The sequence below is a fragment of the Ochotona curzoniae genome, unplaced genomic scaffold, assembly GCF_017591425.1.
Source record: "Ochotona curzoniae isolate NIBS_2020 unplaced genomic scaffold, NIBS_Ocur_1.0 contig_883, whole genome shotgun sequence".
Lineage (NCBI taxonomy): Eukaryota > Metazoa > Chordata > Mammalia > Lagomorpha > Ochotonidae > Ochotona > Ochotona curzoniae.
Genome location: NW_024466599.1, coordinates 50447242 through 50461910, shown reverse-complemented (window position 1 = coordinate 50461910; position 14669 = coordinate 50447242). Strand labels below are relative to the sequence as shown.

At 48.2% G+C, this 14669-nt stretch overlaps 1 protein-coding gene across 1 annotated transcript; it reads left to right on the top strand.

The window, feature by feature from the left end:
- Positions 1-477: 477 nt before the first annotated feature.
- On the top strand, positions 478-13773 carry ZNF2 (zinc finger protein 2). Its single transcript, XM_040993512.1, has 5 exons — positions 478-521; positions 7525-7596; positions 9441-9567; positions 11232-11345; positions 11812-13773. Exons 2-5 carry the CDS (start codon positions 7564-7566, stop codon positions 12810-12812), a joined length of 1275 nt encoding a protein of 424 aa, XP_040849446.1. The 5' UTR covers positions 478-521; positions 7525-7563; the 3' UTR covers positions 12813-13773.
- Positions 13774-14669: the final 896 nt, after the last annotated feature.

Below are 14669 nucleotides of genomic sequence, written 5' to 3'. Positions count from 1 at the left end.
AGACACGCAAGCGTCCCGAGCCGTCCTTCCAGCACACTCAGGTGCTCAGACCCTGCCTCGGAACGCAGCCTCACCCTCAGGACCAGATCTGCTCCTCTCTGGCGCAAACTGCGAAGTCCAGTTCCTGAAAGAAGGAAGCAAGCACCCTCAAAATGCTGATTCTGTCTTCCAAGAGCTGGGGACGGGCCCGAGCATCCGAGAATTCCGTCGGACGGCAATCTCTTTGGAGACTGGAAAGCAGTGACATCATACCCAGGCAGCACTTCATGGTGACCCTAACTCCAGTCTGCCACCTCATCCCGGATGCAGAGACCATACTGCCAGCACCACCAACCAGCCCGAGCTGGCGCAGATGTGCAAACGTCATATTAGCAGGCTGCCGGCTGCTGAGACTTCTGGGAGATGGAGTTCGTGGGAAGACCGCGCCTTGATTGGGAGCGCAGCCGCCGGGGCGCAGGCGCGCTGCTTGCCTGACCTGGAGAGGCGCCGTTTGCCCCGAGCCCTAACCCTGTGTGCCGGAGGTGAGGGTTGCGGGTGTGTGTCTTGGAGGAGCCGAGGGAGCAGAGCAGCCGAGAGGAGGGGAGGTGCTTTCGGGAGCAGATCGGGGAGGCACGGGCGGAGCCAACTGCAGTGTGGAGGTGTCCCAGTTCCGCGAGGTGCGGGCGCAAAGTTCTCCCCTCACCCGGCAGGTGTGTGCGTGTGTTCGTGTGCGGGGCCGTTACCCGTGGTGTTTACCCCCCCGTAGGTCAGGGTCGAGCTTTTAGACTGTAAGTCTGGAGTTTTCCTTCGCTCCCCATCCCTTCTTCCTTCTCATAATGGGGACTTAATGAATGTGGGTGGGATTGACACTACATCTAGGGTACCACCCACCCTGGTTGCTCCCTCTTTCCCAGATAGCGCCTCAGGTGACTCTTTCAGATCCCTGACCTGGGCCTCCTCACGGATGCTCATCAGGGCTGCGTGGAGGAGGCAGGATTTTATAAGGGGTGTTGGGGGAGAGCAAAAAATAGCAAAGCATGAGTTAGATTTAAGGGACTGTTTTATCAGTTCTGCAGGAATAGCATGAGGAAAGTGTACTGGGGCCATTACACAAAGTTATCAGGACAAGACCCAGAAGTAGGATGGATTGTGTGGGTTAATCCCAGGACTCACTGTTCTAGAGGTCAGGTTCAGACTAGGGAGAGGGAGGGATTCGGGTCGGGGAGCCAGTTAGGATTGTGTGATAGTGTTTGAAAAGCACAGTGACAGATCTTTCACCTGCTGGTTCACTCCGCAAATGACTGCAATGACCAAGACTGGGCCAGGTAGAGGCCAGGAGCCTGGAATTCCATCTGGGTCTTCCCTGTGAGTGATTGGCTGTCTTCTGCTGCTTTCCCAGGCATAGTAACAGGAAGGTGAAGGTGAGCAGGGCAGCCCAAATTCAATGAGCACTCGGATATAGCATGTCCAACAACGTGTTAGCCAGCTGTGGCACAGCACTGCCCGGTGAACAGGATGCTGTGGATCTGGATTTAGGATGTTCGTGCTAGGGAAAGGGCAGAGTAATGCTGCAAAGGAAGAGGGGACCAGATAATAGGGATTGGATGGAAAGAGAGTGAGATTGGAGTTTGAATTTGAAACAGGTGGGAAAGTAATAGAATATCTGACAGAAATGTAAAGCCAGAGTAGTTGGTGAAGGAAATTGCCTAGTTCAGAATTTCCAGTCATTTGGGAATGCATGATCAGTTTAGAAAAGGGGTTAGAACTGGACTTGAGGATCAGCTCTGTTGAAGTGGCACGTGGTCCCCTAGCTGTAGGTACAATTTGTGTGAGGGATATGAAGAAAGCTTGGTATGGAGACTGAGCAGTGGACAGCACCTGTGTTTCTGGGGCAAAGTGGTGGAGTAGCTGTAGTGGAGAAGAACTGGCGCAGGATCATAGCAGCAGCGAGTGTTTGAAGAATTAGCAGCTTGTCAGCTGCAGGGACGTGAAGGTCACATCAGGAAAGCATTGGTGATTTTCCAGTATGCCGGAAGCAGACTCCCAGACGCCGAAAGAGTATCTGCCACTAGGGTTTTGTCCCAAGGAAAGCTCTTCAGAAAGATGATTTTGCCAGCAGGAAGCCTTGGAATTCAGTGAGGAGAGTTTGAGGTGAAGAGAAGACTTGTATGTGGGGAGAAACAAATGATACGTGAGGTGGAGAAAAGACCTGGTAATGACAGTGAAGAAGTTCTGAAAGGAAAAAGTAGTGAAAGAAAGAAAAAGAAAGACCCTGGGCCTAACCCACAAAGGCCTGGAGGCAGACCCCAGGGCCTGTTTTGTCGCCCCACATCTCACACTGCCTTGCACACCGTAGATATTCAGTAAATCTTCCCTGAATAATGGAATGAGTGAGTGTCTGAATAAATTGGCCTCAGGCTGCAGCAAAGGAGAGCTTTGATTTTTTTGGAGCCAACTCTGACAAATGCTTTATGTTGATTGTCTTATAAGCATTCTGTGAGGTTAGGCATTAACCCGGAAGCCAACTGTAGCCCAAGCCTTTGCTTCTGACAATTCATGTTTGTGAAATGCTTTCTGCCGCACGGTCCTGCCTCCTGTTGAGGCTCTCCGTCTGGTGCTCATGAAAGTTTGGAATAGCTGTGTAGAAAAGAAGAGAGATTTTGTTACCCTAGGTCCGGTCCTTGTCAACGACGCCAAACCAGAGTAATGAAGACAAATTGGAGGATGTAATAAAAAGAACGTTTATTCTGTTGGTAGCAGGTGGCCATTTCAAGTGTTACCGTCCTCCCCAGTGAAGATGGTTTGGGTTTTCTGAGGAGTTCAGAAGGAAAAGCTGAGCTTGGGAAAACATGATCAGGAGTTAGAGATGGGGGCTCGAGAGTGAAGTCAGATAGGCATACTGGCTGTTTTTTGTACGTCGGAAGTGTCAGCGCAGTTTCTTAAGAGGCATGCTGGGAAAAAATCGATAGCCTCGTCTCAACGCAGGTGAATCCTGAAGACACATTCGGGGTAGGTGAGTGCTGCAAAACAGCATTTGGCTGGCACCCAAGAGAGGCTCCACATTGTGTTAAGACAATCCGGTGCTTATTAACCATCCTGAGCCTCACTTGCCCTGAAGTCTGGTTGGTTAGTAAGGTCTCCTGTGCCTTGGTCAGCCACACCTTGGCCCTGGTTGAGTTACGGTTGGGATTGGCTGTGTAGCTGAAATGGGAGCAGTGAAAGCTTTCCAGGCAAGTGGACAGGCTCTTTGGGAGACAGAGATGGGTGCTCGAGGAGGGATTTTTGCAGGGAGACTGAGATCCCAGGGTGGGGATGAGAAAAGCAGAGGTGGGGATGACCCTGGCTGGCTGTTAGTTACTTGTTCGTTGTGAGCGGTGGATCTGAGCCTGGGTGTGAGTGAGTACTTCCTGGAGGGCTGATCATGAGTTGGAGCCTGATGAGTGATGTCATTCTGGCTGGGAGCCCACGGATAATAGGGACTTTGAAGATGACACCTGCTTGTGTAATGGCCACAGAGCTCTGAGGCTCACCATTGTCTGAGATGTGCTCACTGCTCAGTTTGTTGGAAGCTGTAACCTAATAAACAGACCTTGGAAAATTGTTTTCAAGCATTTAAACATTGCAGTGTTTCAACTAAAATTTGGGATGTGGTTTGATTTTTTTTTTTACACATTTTAACATAACATATCCAAATACTTTGATTTCAAAGCTGTTGTATACCGAACCCTACTCTAAAATGGCAATGCTGTTTCATTATTTTCATTATGTCTCCCTTGGGTTATAGCATTACTTTTGGCTGATCCTAACCTTACTCAGCACATTAAGTACGTGCTTTATGTGCGTTATCCAATGTAAGCATCAAGACAACTACCTGAGATAGGTACTTTTATTATTCCAGTTTTTTAGATAGGTTAAATAGATTAAGAAATTTTCCTAAACTCAGGTAGGAAAAGTGCTGGATTTTTCTTTCAGGCATTCTGGCTTTAGAGCCTATACGCTTAATGACTACACTCTCTTCTATTTCTAAATGTTACTTTTGATGTCTTTCTAGGGCCCAACAGTTATATTTAGATACGCCCCTGGGATGGAGAAAACATAGTGGAAGTAGATCAAAGTGGAAACCACCAATGTCCCAGTCAGTACAAGCTGCATGGCCTGGTTACCAACCAGTGGGATCTTTGTGTGTGTGTTACCCACTGTCTCTTGCAGCAAGATTCAGACCCCCCTCTCTCCTCTCCATGCTGAGTTGTTTGCTTTTAGGAAGCTATGCTCAACTTGTTTTTCCTGTTAGACTTTCTTTTTCTTTAGCTCATGCCTTTCATATGGGTTTTAGCTTTTGCACACTAACGTTCACCCTCAAGGTCTTGTTTAATGATCCAGATATGTCTGGCAACATTTAACTCAGTGCAAAAAAAAAAAAAAAAATAAGATGGATTTTCATGAAAAGGTAACCACACAAACATTAAGCCAGTAGAGTTAAAAGTTACCAGACAAACCAGTAATTCTGTCTTGATCTGATCTTTTAGCATCTTTTTAAAATTATGATTTACTCAAAAGGGAGAGTAACAGAGAGTGAGAGACAGAGGGAGAGAAAGATCTTCCACCTGCTGCTTCACTCCCCAAATAGCTGTAGTGATGAGGGCTGGGCCAGGCTGAAGCCAGAAGCATGCAGCCCCATCCTGGTGTCCCGCGTGGGTGGCAGGGCCCAGGTACTTAAGCCATCTTCTGTTGCTTTCTAAGGCTCATTAGCAGGGAGCTGGAATGAAGGTGGAACAGCTGGGACTCCAACCAGAGCTTTATAAGATGCTGATGTCACAGGCAGGTGGCTTCATCCACCATATGACAATGCATTTCTGGAAACAATTTCCCTTATCAGTATTTTACTTGGCTAGAGGGCACTTTCTTTAGAAACAGGTTGGTTCCTTGCTAGAGGATACCTTCTACATGAGGTGGCCTCAGTATGGCCTGTGCAGTAGTGACTAGTCGCAAATGGAGATTAGTCATTTGCCTAACCTCCATTCCTCGAGTTTGTTTTTTCACACGTATGTGAATGGTTGCAAGTATATGAAGCTACTGCACAAAGTTCATGGAAAAATGGAATTTTTTTTAAAGATTTATTTTTATTGGAAAGTCAGATTTACAGAGAAAAGCTGAGACAGAAAGATCTTCCATCCACTGATTCACTCCCTAAGTGTCCACAACAGCCAGAGCTGAGCTGATCTGAAGCCTGCAGCTTCTTCTGGGTCTCCACTCGGGTACAGAGTCCTGAGGCTTTAGGCCGTCCTTGACTGCTTTCCCAGACCACAGCAGGCAGCTGGATGGGAAGTGGAGCAGCTGGGACTCGAACCAGTGCCCATATGGAATCTTGGCACATGCAAGACGAGGACTTTAGCCACTAGGCTATCATGCCGGTCCTGAAAAATGAAATGATTAATCTAACACAAAAATATTTTGAATCCATGCATTTTTTTCATAATATACATTTGCCGTGAACTTTTTAGAGATTTCCTCTTATATCCCAGGGGTATCTCTGCTTATGAATAGTCATGTACTTAATCTTCTCTGGGCTATTGTTCTGCTATCGAGGTGGCTGTCATAGAAGATAAGTCATGGTAGCACAGAGTTAACTGCCAGGCAAATCTGGGTTCAAATTCTATCTCAGCCTCTTACAAGACTTAAACTTCCCAATCTGTAAAGTAGTAGCTGCCTTATTGATTTATGAGGGTGGAATTAAATTGTCCATATAAAAAATACTCAGCATGTCTTTTAAGTAACATGCTCAATAAAATGCTGATTGTTACCGATGTGCCTAATAGTGTCCACTGTGTCGACAGACTGGACCATACATTAACACGATGCTCCTGTTTTAGAAGTTGAAGGTATCTCAGCTTCTTGCTGCATTGGTCTGTGAGATCATGCATGTACTCAGGAAGGTTAATGTTGATGATGAAGAGTGAAAAGCTTTGCATACATTCTTCCTCACTAAAGATGAACCCCTAGAACTGTCCCAAAGCCCTGGCTGGAAGTGATCTTTCCAAAGTTCAGATCTGAAGAGGGCCCACCCCTGCTGAAGTCCTCCAGGGACCACTAAGCTTGTGGAACAGGGGCCAGGGTCCTGCATCTCGAGCCCATCTCTCCCAGCACTGCCCACAGCCCAGACTACATCCTTCTAAACGAATGTTGCTTGTTCATTCTTTCCACATAAAGACTTGCCTGCCTGTTTTGAAAGCTTTGAGGTTTCCTGCCTGGAATGTACCACCTCTCCCAAGTCACAACAGTGCCTTAGAGCCTACTTGTGCTGAGAGAGCTGCACCGCACCTGCCTCTCTCCCGTGGTTAGCTGAGCCTCCAAGGTGCTCGGTGCTCTGTGGACCTCTTTAGTGCACCTGCCCACCGTGCAGTGAAAGCTTTTCTTCTTCCATATCTGTTCTGTGAGCCAGGCTATGGATTCTGGAGGACAAGGACCGTGTTTATTGTGCTCGGTGTAAGTAGCTGCTACTGAGGGAATGCTTGGTTGGAAGGTTGAGTGAGTGTGTCACAGGAGCAGTGGCCCTGTTCCCTTGACTGCAGAGGGCATTCAGGGAGCCATAGAGGCACCTTTTTCTTCCCCTTCCCAGAGCTTACCAGATCTTTACACTGCCACAGGTTCCAGGAATGCTTGATTTCAGCCATATTGTTATAGAGTTTATGTTACATACGGTGGTGACACAAAGTTGCACAGCCAAGGCAAGTAAAAGGGTTAGTGATGAGGATTCACATAGAGCCTAAGGAGACAGGGAAATCCAAGAATGAATAAGGCTGTTTGCAGGGAAGTTGGTGAGGTAAGGTGCTGCAAAGCCAGGAGTTTGTAGGGCATTGCCCTGGGCACTGGTCCATCCCAGGCCTATCTTCTGAGCTTTTCTCCATACATCCTTAGGTCTGGCTTCCTCAAGATAGCTCATTACCCAGAGGATGCCCTGACACTTGTTTGGTCCATGTCCTTGAAGGACATCATTCAGACTGTACTACGGCTTAATCTGCTGCTCACCTGTGGGCTGCCCACCCCACTCCCTAATCCACGGGGCTGTAGGCATGAGACATGGGACACAGTGGGGCTCCCCCCAACCCCCCGTGGCTGCTGCTTTGGCAGGCGTTGTGAATGGGGTGTTTTTTCCTTTGGAGCAGCTTTGGCTCTTACTCGGCATGTCTTTTCCAGGATGCAGTAATATACAAAATCCCTGATGGGCTTTGTCTAGTTGTCATTCAAAGCACTATGGAATATGACTGTATGATTATTTTGTGAACTCTGCCTCCAGGGAAGACAAGCAGCACGCTGTGGTCTAACTTGCTCTACCCATGGCCCTTGGCCCCGACACTGTGGAGCAGGCCGGGGCTGTTGCTATTTGCTTTACTTGGCCTGCCCTCCTCCTAGGGTGTTAGGGGTGGAAGAAGGTGCAGCTCTGACTGGTTCACTATTTGGAGAGTTGTAGTTTTGTAGAAAATAAAAACAACGACAACAGGGATGATCTTTCTCACACCTTTCTCCTCCCACCCCCTGCTTCCTCAGGCCTTCACCCTTTTCCACCAGGCGAGCGTCTAGGAGGGAATGGCTGCTGTGTCTCTTACCACCAGATGCCAGGTGAGGGGGACTCTTGTGTTTCTGAAATATTCTCCAATCTCCATAATGTCACCACTGCGCTCTTTCCAGGAGCTTCTTCCAGCAGACTCAGCCAGGCAGATGGGGCCTCCTTAGGGCACAATAATTATTTTGTGGCATTCATATTGTATTGGGTATTTTAAGTCTAAAGATGACTTGAAGCATACAGGATGCTTGTGGATTATATGCACACACCATGCCACTTTATGTCAAGGGTTAGAGGGCCCGGCGGTGTGGCCTAGCGGCTAAAGTCCTCACCTTGAACGCACCGGGATCCCATATGGGCGCCGGTTCTAATCCCAGCAGCTCCGCTTCCCATCCAGCTCCCTACTTGTAGCCTGGGAAAACAGTCGAGGATGGCCCAAAGCTTTGGGACCCTGCACCCATGTGGGATGCCCGGAAGAAGTTCCTGGATCCTGGCTTCGGATTGGCATAGCATCGGCCGTTGCGCTCACTTGGGGAGTGAATCATCAGACAGAAGATCTTCCTCTCTGTCTCCCCCCGCCCCCGTGAATCTGACTTTCCAATAAAATAAGTAAAATCTAAAAAAAAAAAAAATATATATATATATATATGTCAAGGATTAGAGCATCCACCGTGTGGGTACGTGCAGGGGATGCTGAAGAATGCCTTTATTTCCTTCCTGTTTGACTCACAGTGTCCTTCAGTGTCCTGTTCTTGCCTTGAGCACATGCCCACTAGCCTGCTACCAGGCATACAACCCACATGGTCCTCGATCTATGTGTTTTACCTAAAAATTGATGGTATGGGTCTGACTGGGGGATTTGGGGAGCAGAGACGTGGTTCTGGTCCTGACTGTTCTTTCATATGTCTATGTGTGACCCCGGTGTCCCTGGGACCATTGGATGAGGCTGGTGAGAAGCATTTTTACAGAGCCCCTCCAAGAGGCTGTGTGTGTCCTGAAGGGTTTTACTGGGTAGAGACATTTGAGTTGCTCTGTTGCTAGCCAAAGGCAGAGGGTCTTAAATGCCATGTTCCAGAATGTCTGTAGATATACCGGATACTCAACCACGGTTTTAGAACCAGGGATACAGATGTAATCTTGCAGAATCACAGACCATTAGAGCAAAATGAGGGATTCTAAAGATGATTCAATTAATGCCATTCTGAGGATTTATAAATAAATAAGGTAAAAAAAATGCAGTTGACAAACTGAATAAGATTAAAAAGATTAAACTGAATAAGATTAAATAAGATTAAATATCAATGCGATTTTCTGGATTTTTTTCTGGTATATTTAAAGTGTGATTATAGATTATACCAAAGAATGTTCTTGTTTTTACAAAATAGACACTGAAATATTTAGGAGCAAAAGGACATGACGTTTACAGTGACTCAAGAAGTGCAGGAAAAGCTAGGAGAATGTACAAGGATATTTCACACTCATGCACATAAGAAATCCTCAATAAAGTTAGTGAAAAAAATGTGTATTGTGGATAGAATATTCATGAACTTTAAAATATTCTGCATCAAAATTAGTTTACCTTTTGATTCCATTTTCCCACAATCTTTAAAAATATACTCTTGAATGTGCAGGCACGGAAAGATAATGTGAGAAATGTTAACACTAGGGAACCAGAGTGATTGGGATTTGGGAATTCTTTGCTCTGTTCCTGCAAGTTTTCTGTAGGTCTCAAAAAGAGCCCATGAATCCCAGCTGTAAATACAGTCATGCCTTGGGGGATCACACGTTTCCTCAAATGCTTCACCCTGCTTTGTCCAAGCCACGCCCCTCCCACCCTGTCCACACCCTGCAGGGTTGTCACGGTTATGACTTGCGTGAGTAAGAAGGGATGTGTTTTCAGGCCCCGGTGACATTTGACGACGTGGCTGTGGTGTTCACGGATGAAGAGTGGCGGCATCTGGTGCCCAGTCAGCGGGATCTCTACAAGGAGGTGATGCTGGAGAACTACCAGAGCATGGTGTCCCTGGGTAAGGCAGGCCTCCTGTGAGGAGCTGACATCTGGGGTCCACAAGCTGGGTGCCCCAGAAACGGACACTAGACTTCTAAACCAGCTGAGAGACAAGCATCAAAGGATGTGGCTTATGTCTACCCCAACCAGGGCTTAACACTGCTGCCATGGTATGAACAGATGCGTCCGCCTAGCCTTAAGCAGCTTACCCCCCACATCTGGTACAGCAGTGAGAGAGCCAGATGGTAGAACAGGGTGTGCACTGGATACAGGGAGCTGGCTCTCCTAAGAGGGCAGGCAGAAGAGGCTGAGTCACATGTACCCAGCTCACCAGCAAGGTGATTTCCTCAGCTCCAGCTGGAGGACTCAGCGCTGAGGTAAGGGCCTGTGCGGAAGAGCGATTTCATGGAGGGAGACAGCGTGTTGCTCTGCAAAGAGGGTGACATGGGCATGGAAGTGCACAGCTCCGAGTAGGTCACCAGAGATGTTTGATGTTGAGTATCTGTTGAGAGGAGCATAAACTGGCTTGTGAAACAGAATGTGTGGAAGGCATTAAGGCAGACTGCTGGTCAGCTGGGCCTGACTGGAAAGGGTCCCTTTTTCCCAAGTTGGAACTCCATGAAAAGAACATTCAGAGCTCAAGTCTAGTTGCAGGAATAACCATATTTTATAATCCCAAATTGGTAGGTTCTTATCAACCAGCTGGTCCTCAGGAAGTAGCAGGTGTCCGTCTAGTGCTGGGTGCGGTACTAAAGCCCTGGGGCTGTGGACTCAAGCCACATCCACATCCTCACATTCCCATCTCGCAGGTGGCACAGAGTCCGGTGTGAGGAGAGGCCCCAGTTGCCGATCCCCCTTCACCGCACACTGGGCTGCGATCCAGCAGTGCTCATCACAGCATGGTTTGCTCATCACAGAACATTCAGAGGAAAACATCCATTCTGGAGAGTCATGAGATTACATTATTTCATAAATGTAATATGTCACCATTAAGATGATAAGGTGGATCTGTGCTAGCTGAAATGAAACACTGTTTTCAACTTATTAGGTGAAAAAACACAGTTCACAAATCAACATAATTTCATTATCCAGCTTTTACAGATGGCTTTCAATAGCAATGAATGCAAGGAAAGAGAAAAAAAAGCATGCAAAATATGAAACGTGATTTCTATTATCCGTACATTGTTTTTAATCTGTATCTCTTTCATTTTCCTACAATTGACATGACTGCCTTGTTTCCAAAAAAAGCATAATACCAGAAATAGACACCCCCAAAGGGTGCCTTCACTCACACTTTTATTCAAGAATGTCCCTTTTCATTCTCACCCCTCAAGCCAAGGACCTTTGTCCTGCCAGTGCTACACCCGGGAGCTTCCCATTCATTTTACAAGGAAGAATAAACCCATGAACTCCAGTGGATTCTGTTGGGACTGCATTGTAGCACAGTGGGTTAGGCGGTTGCCTTTGACGTTGTACCATTTGTTCCCCTTTTAGAAATGAAGTTTTAACCTTCTGACTGAGTGGTTTCTCTGCCTTGTATTCTGAAATTCTGGCCTGTGCCACCTTCTGCCCGTGGCATTTTTCCTCTCTGAAAAACTTACAGGCTGAGTTTAAGCTCTGGAGTAGGTGTGTCTGATTCATCCTGCACAGCCACCTGGCTTGTTTTCCTCTCTTCCTGAGCAGGGCTTCCGGTTCCACAACCTGCTGTGATTTTTCAACTGAAGCGAGGGGATGAGCCGTGCATAGCAGATCTCCATGGGCCTGAGGGAAAAGAATGGCCAGAGGACATCCACCCAGGTACCAGTGTGAACAGGAGGAGGCAGAACTTTGTTTAGTCCTGTGTGTGTTCTCTGTGGGGGTGGGGAGGGATACTGAGCAGCATTTACTCAAAGCCTTCCGCAGATTTCTCGGTCAGTGTTCTCAGATTTGTGCAGTGTCCATTCACGCTCTCGTTTTCCGGTGGATCAGCATCATCTCTGGCCATCCTAATCTCCCACTTAGGCTGGCCATCCTCCCAGTGGACAGCCATCCTCCCCATCCTCCCAGTGGACGGCCTCCTGTGTTCTGATACATCACCATCCGTTCTCTCTCCCGCCACCGTCCTGAGTCCCACATTTCACTCTCCATCTAGTGTAAAACTCAGTTGGGGAGCAAGCCACGTAGAAATCACCGGAGTTTCAGCTTCATTGGAATATCTCTTTTCCACTGTAGTGCTTCCTACCTCAGCAAAAGAAGCTGCATCTATGTTTTCTGTTTGTTTCAGACTGGGAGACTGAGCTCCAGGAGACCTCAGAGGAAGAACAGTCAGAAGGCATATTGAGGGCAAGGTTGGGACGACGGAGTCCTCTGTGTCCTAAACTTGAAATTCAAGTACCAGAGGGTGCGTCGGACACTGGGAAGAGAAGCTCTGTGGTGGACAGTTGCAAGAAATCCCTTTCGCAGGAGAAAAACTTAAGGCAGGGGTCAGCCGCACCCAAGAAAGTCGTCGCTAAAGAGAGAGATCAGGAATGCAGTGACTGTGGCAAGACCTTTTTTGACCACTCGTCCCTCACCCGCCATCAGAGGACGCACACTGGGGAGAAGCCGTACGACTGTCGGGAATGCGGGAAAGCCTTCAGTCACAGGAGCAGCCTGAGCAGACACCTGATGTCCCACACCGGGGAGAGCCCCTACGAATGCAGCGTGTGCGCCAAGGCCTTCTTCGACCGCTCCTCCCTGACCGTGCACCAGCGCATCCACACCGGAGAGAAGCCCTTCAAGTGCAGTGAGTGTGGGAAAGCCTTCTTCGACCGGTCATCGCTGACGCGGCACCAGAGAATCCACACTGGAGAAAGCCCGTACGAGTGTCGGCAGTGCGGGAAAGCCTTCAGCCAGAAAAGCATCCTGACTCGTCACCAGCTCATCCACACGGGCAGGAAGCCTTATGAGTGTACCGAGTGCGGGAAGGCCTTCTACGGCGTCTCATCCCTCAACAGACACCAGAAAGCCCACGCGGGGGAGCCGCGCTACCAGTGCAGCGAATGCGGCAAAGCTTTCTTCGACCGCTCATCCCTTACGCAGCATCAGAAGATCCATACGGGTGACAAGCCGTACGAATGCAGCGAGTGTGGGAAAGCCTTCAGCCAGAGATGCCGGCTGACGCGGCACCAGAGGGTTCACACGGGAGAGAAGCCCTTCGAATGCAGCGTGTGCGGGAAAGTCTTCAGTTCAAAGTCGTCCGTGATTCAGCATCAGCGGCGGTACGCCAAACAGGGCATAGACTGAGAGGGGTGACGCTTGTGTCGGTCTTCCCCATCCTCACCGGGGATGTCCTGCGCGCCTTCCAGCCACTCTGGCCACGCTGCCGATCTCCGGTCCCGCCTCTGCTTGGAATAAACACTAGATCTGCTGTGGCCTATGGCCTGGATGCGGGTTGCCAGGAAGGAGGCAATGAAAGGGTCACACTTAGGAGGGGTCTGTCGCAGAGGTCAGGAGGAGACCCTGGGCCACACTGTGAGTCTGAGAGCCCGGGTCCCAGGGTGTCGCACTGCACTTTAAACAGCTGCAGGCTGCAACGAGAGGAGAGCGCAGGAGGACACCAGGGCGGCACTGTCGGGTTTCTTCCTCAGAAGAGTTTGCGTTTAGAGCCTTTGGTTCCTCTCTCTGCAGGCACTGACATTGCTGTCTGTGTCCCAGCTTGTAGATCTCTTACAATTACTACTAACTAGCTAGCACTTATCAGGGTGTCAACACTCAGCTACGAGTTTTAGAAGGAACAGGTTGATTCTCTGTCCTAGGAAGGGAACAACTGTCCCTCTGTTTTACAGAAGAGCCCGTTCAGAGTCAGTAACTTGCCCGAGGTGACATAGCTAGTGAAGGTCAAGCCAGGTCTCAAATACAGTTCTACCTTCAAAATATATTCTCTGTCAGGTTTATTTATTTCATAATCTATGTACATGTATTATCTCTTCGACTAGATGGGAAGCACTTGGAGCTGTGACTTTCAGGTCTTTGTATCTCATACAGTGCCTTGCAGATAATAGGTGCTCAATAAATATTTATCTGAACGCATGGATGTTCATTTTTACATTCGGAACACCTCTTGGATTCCTATTCCTTCTCCGAGTTTTTATAGCCCTGTCTTATTAGCAGGGGTCACTTCCCAATTCTGGGTCTTCATCGTTCATTATTGAAGAGGCATTGACTGAGCTAGGATGCAGACACCAGCTCCTAAGTGAACACGTCTCTCACAGAAGCTCTAACGCTAGCCCTCCCTCCATCCTCCCAAATCACCATGAAGGGGCGAATGGAAAGCGAAAGGAATTTGTGAGATACTTTTAAGGGTCAGTCTCAACAATCACCCTTCTGTCATGTTTAACATATGTCATTTTCTGGCCATACCTGATAAGCCAGGATCTGGCCCCTCAGTAGTTGATCTATACCAAGAGCCATTGTCATGGTTTATATTTTGCATATTGTGGTTAGGCCAGTCGTTAACACTTTCCCCTCCTTTCCTCACCATCGCCTTCCTCAGCACCTAAAATGGCCCCTATTTAACGAAGACTTCCTTGAATAGTTTACATTTTCCTTAGTGCAGTACCCATTGCTAATCTTCATTTGCACACTCCCAAAACTCCTCTTTCTCTGGTCCCAGCCATACTATTAAAGATCAGGCAGCACACAGCCTTGACTCCATGCAGCTGCATTGCTTTTCACAAGTATTTGTAGAGAAGGATGTGGTTCTGCAAGGCTATCTGGAATTGAACCGCCCTACTTGAATTTCAGTTCAAATTCCAGTGATTCGTGATGAATTTCCCCTAGTAGTGAAAGTCAGACAATAAGTTGCCAGAGACACTTGCGAAATGTGCCAACAACCCTGTTAATCTTGGTCTACCTTAGAGAAAATCAGCAGCAGGAAGAATGGAGATTTTACAAGTTACAGAGAGATCTTCGTCTGCTGGCTCACTCCCCAGTTGGCCCCAGCAGCCAAGGCTGGACCACATCCAAGTCAGGATGTGTCTCCATGTGTCTCCCATAGGGTTTGCAAGGGCCTAGGCTTTCAGACCATCCTCTACTGCTTTGCCAAGTACAGTAGCAGGAAGCTGGACTGGAAGCAGAGCAGCTGGGACTTGAGCCAACACT

Excerpts from the sequence above, each read along its gene's own strand:
- ZNF2 (XM_040993512.1), top strand. The coding sequence starts at position 7,564 with ATGGCTGCTGTGTCTCTTACCACCAGATGCCAG. Across the intron at positions 7,597-9,440 it reads CTCTTACCACCAGATGCCAG|GCCCCGGTGACATTTGACGA; the intron begins GTGAGGGGGACT and ends ATGTGTTTTCAG. Across the intron at positions 11,346-11,811 it reads GCCAGAGGACATCCACCCAG|ACTGGGAGACTGAGCTCCAG; the intron begins GTACCAGTGTGA and ends TGTTTGTTTCAG.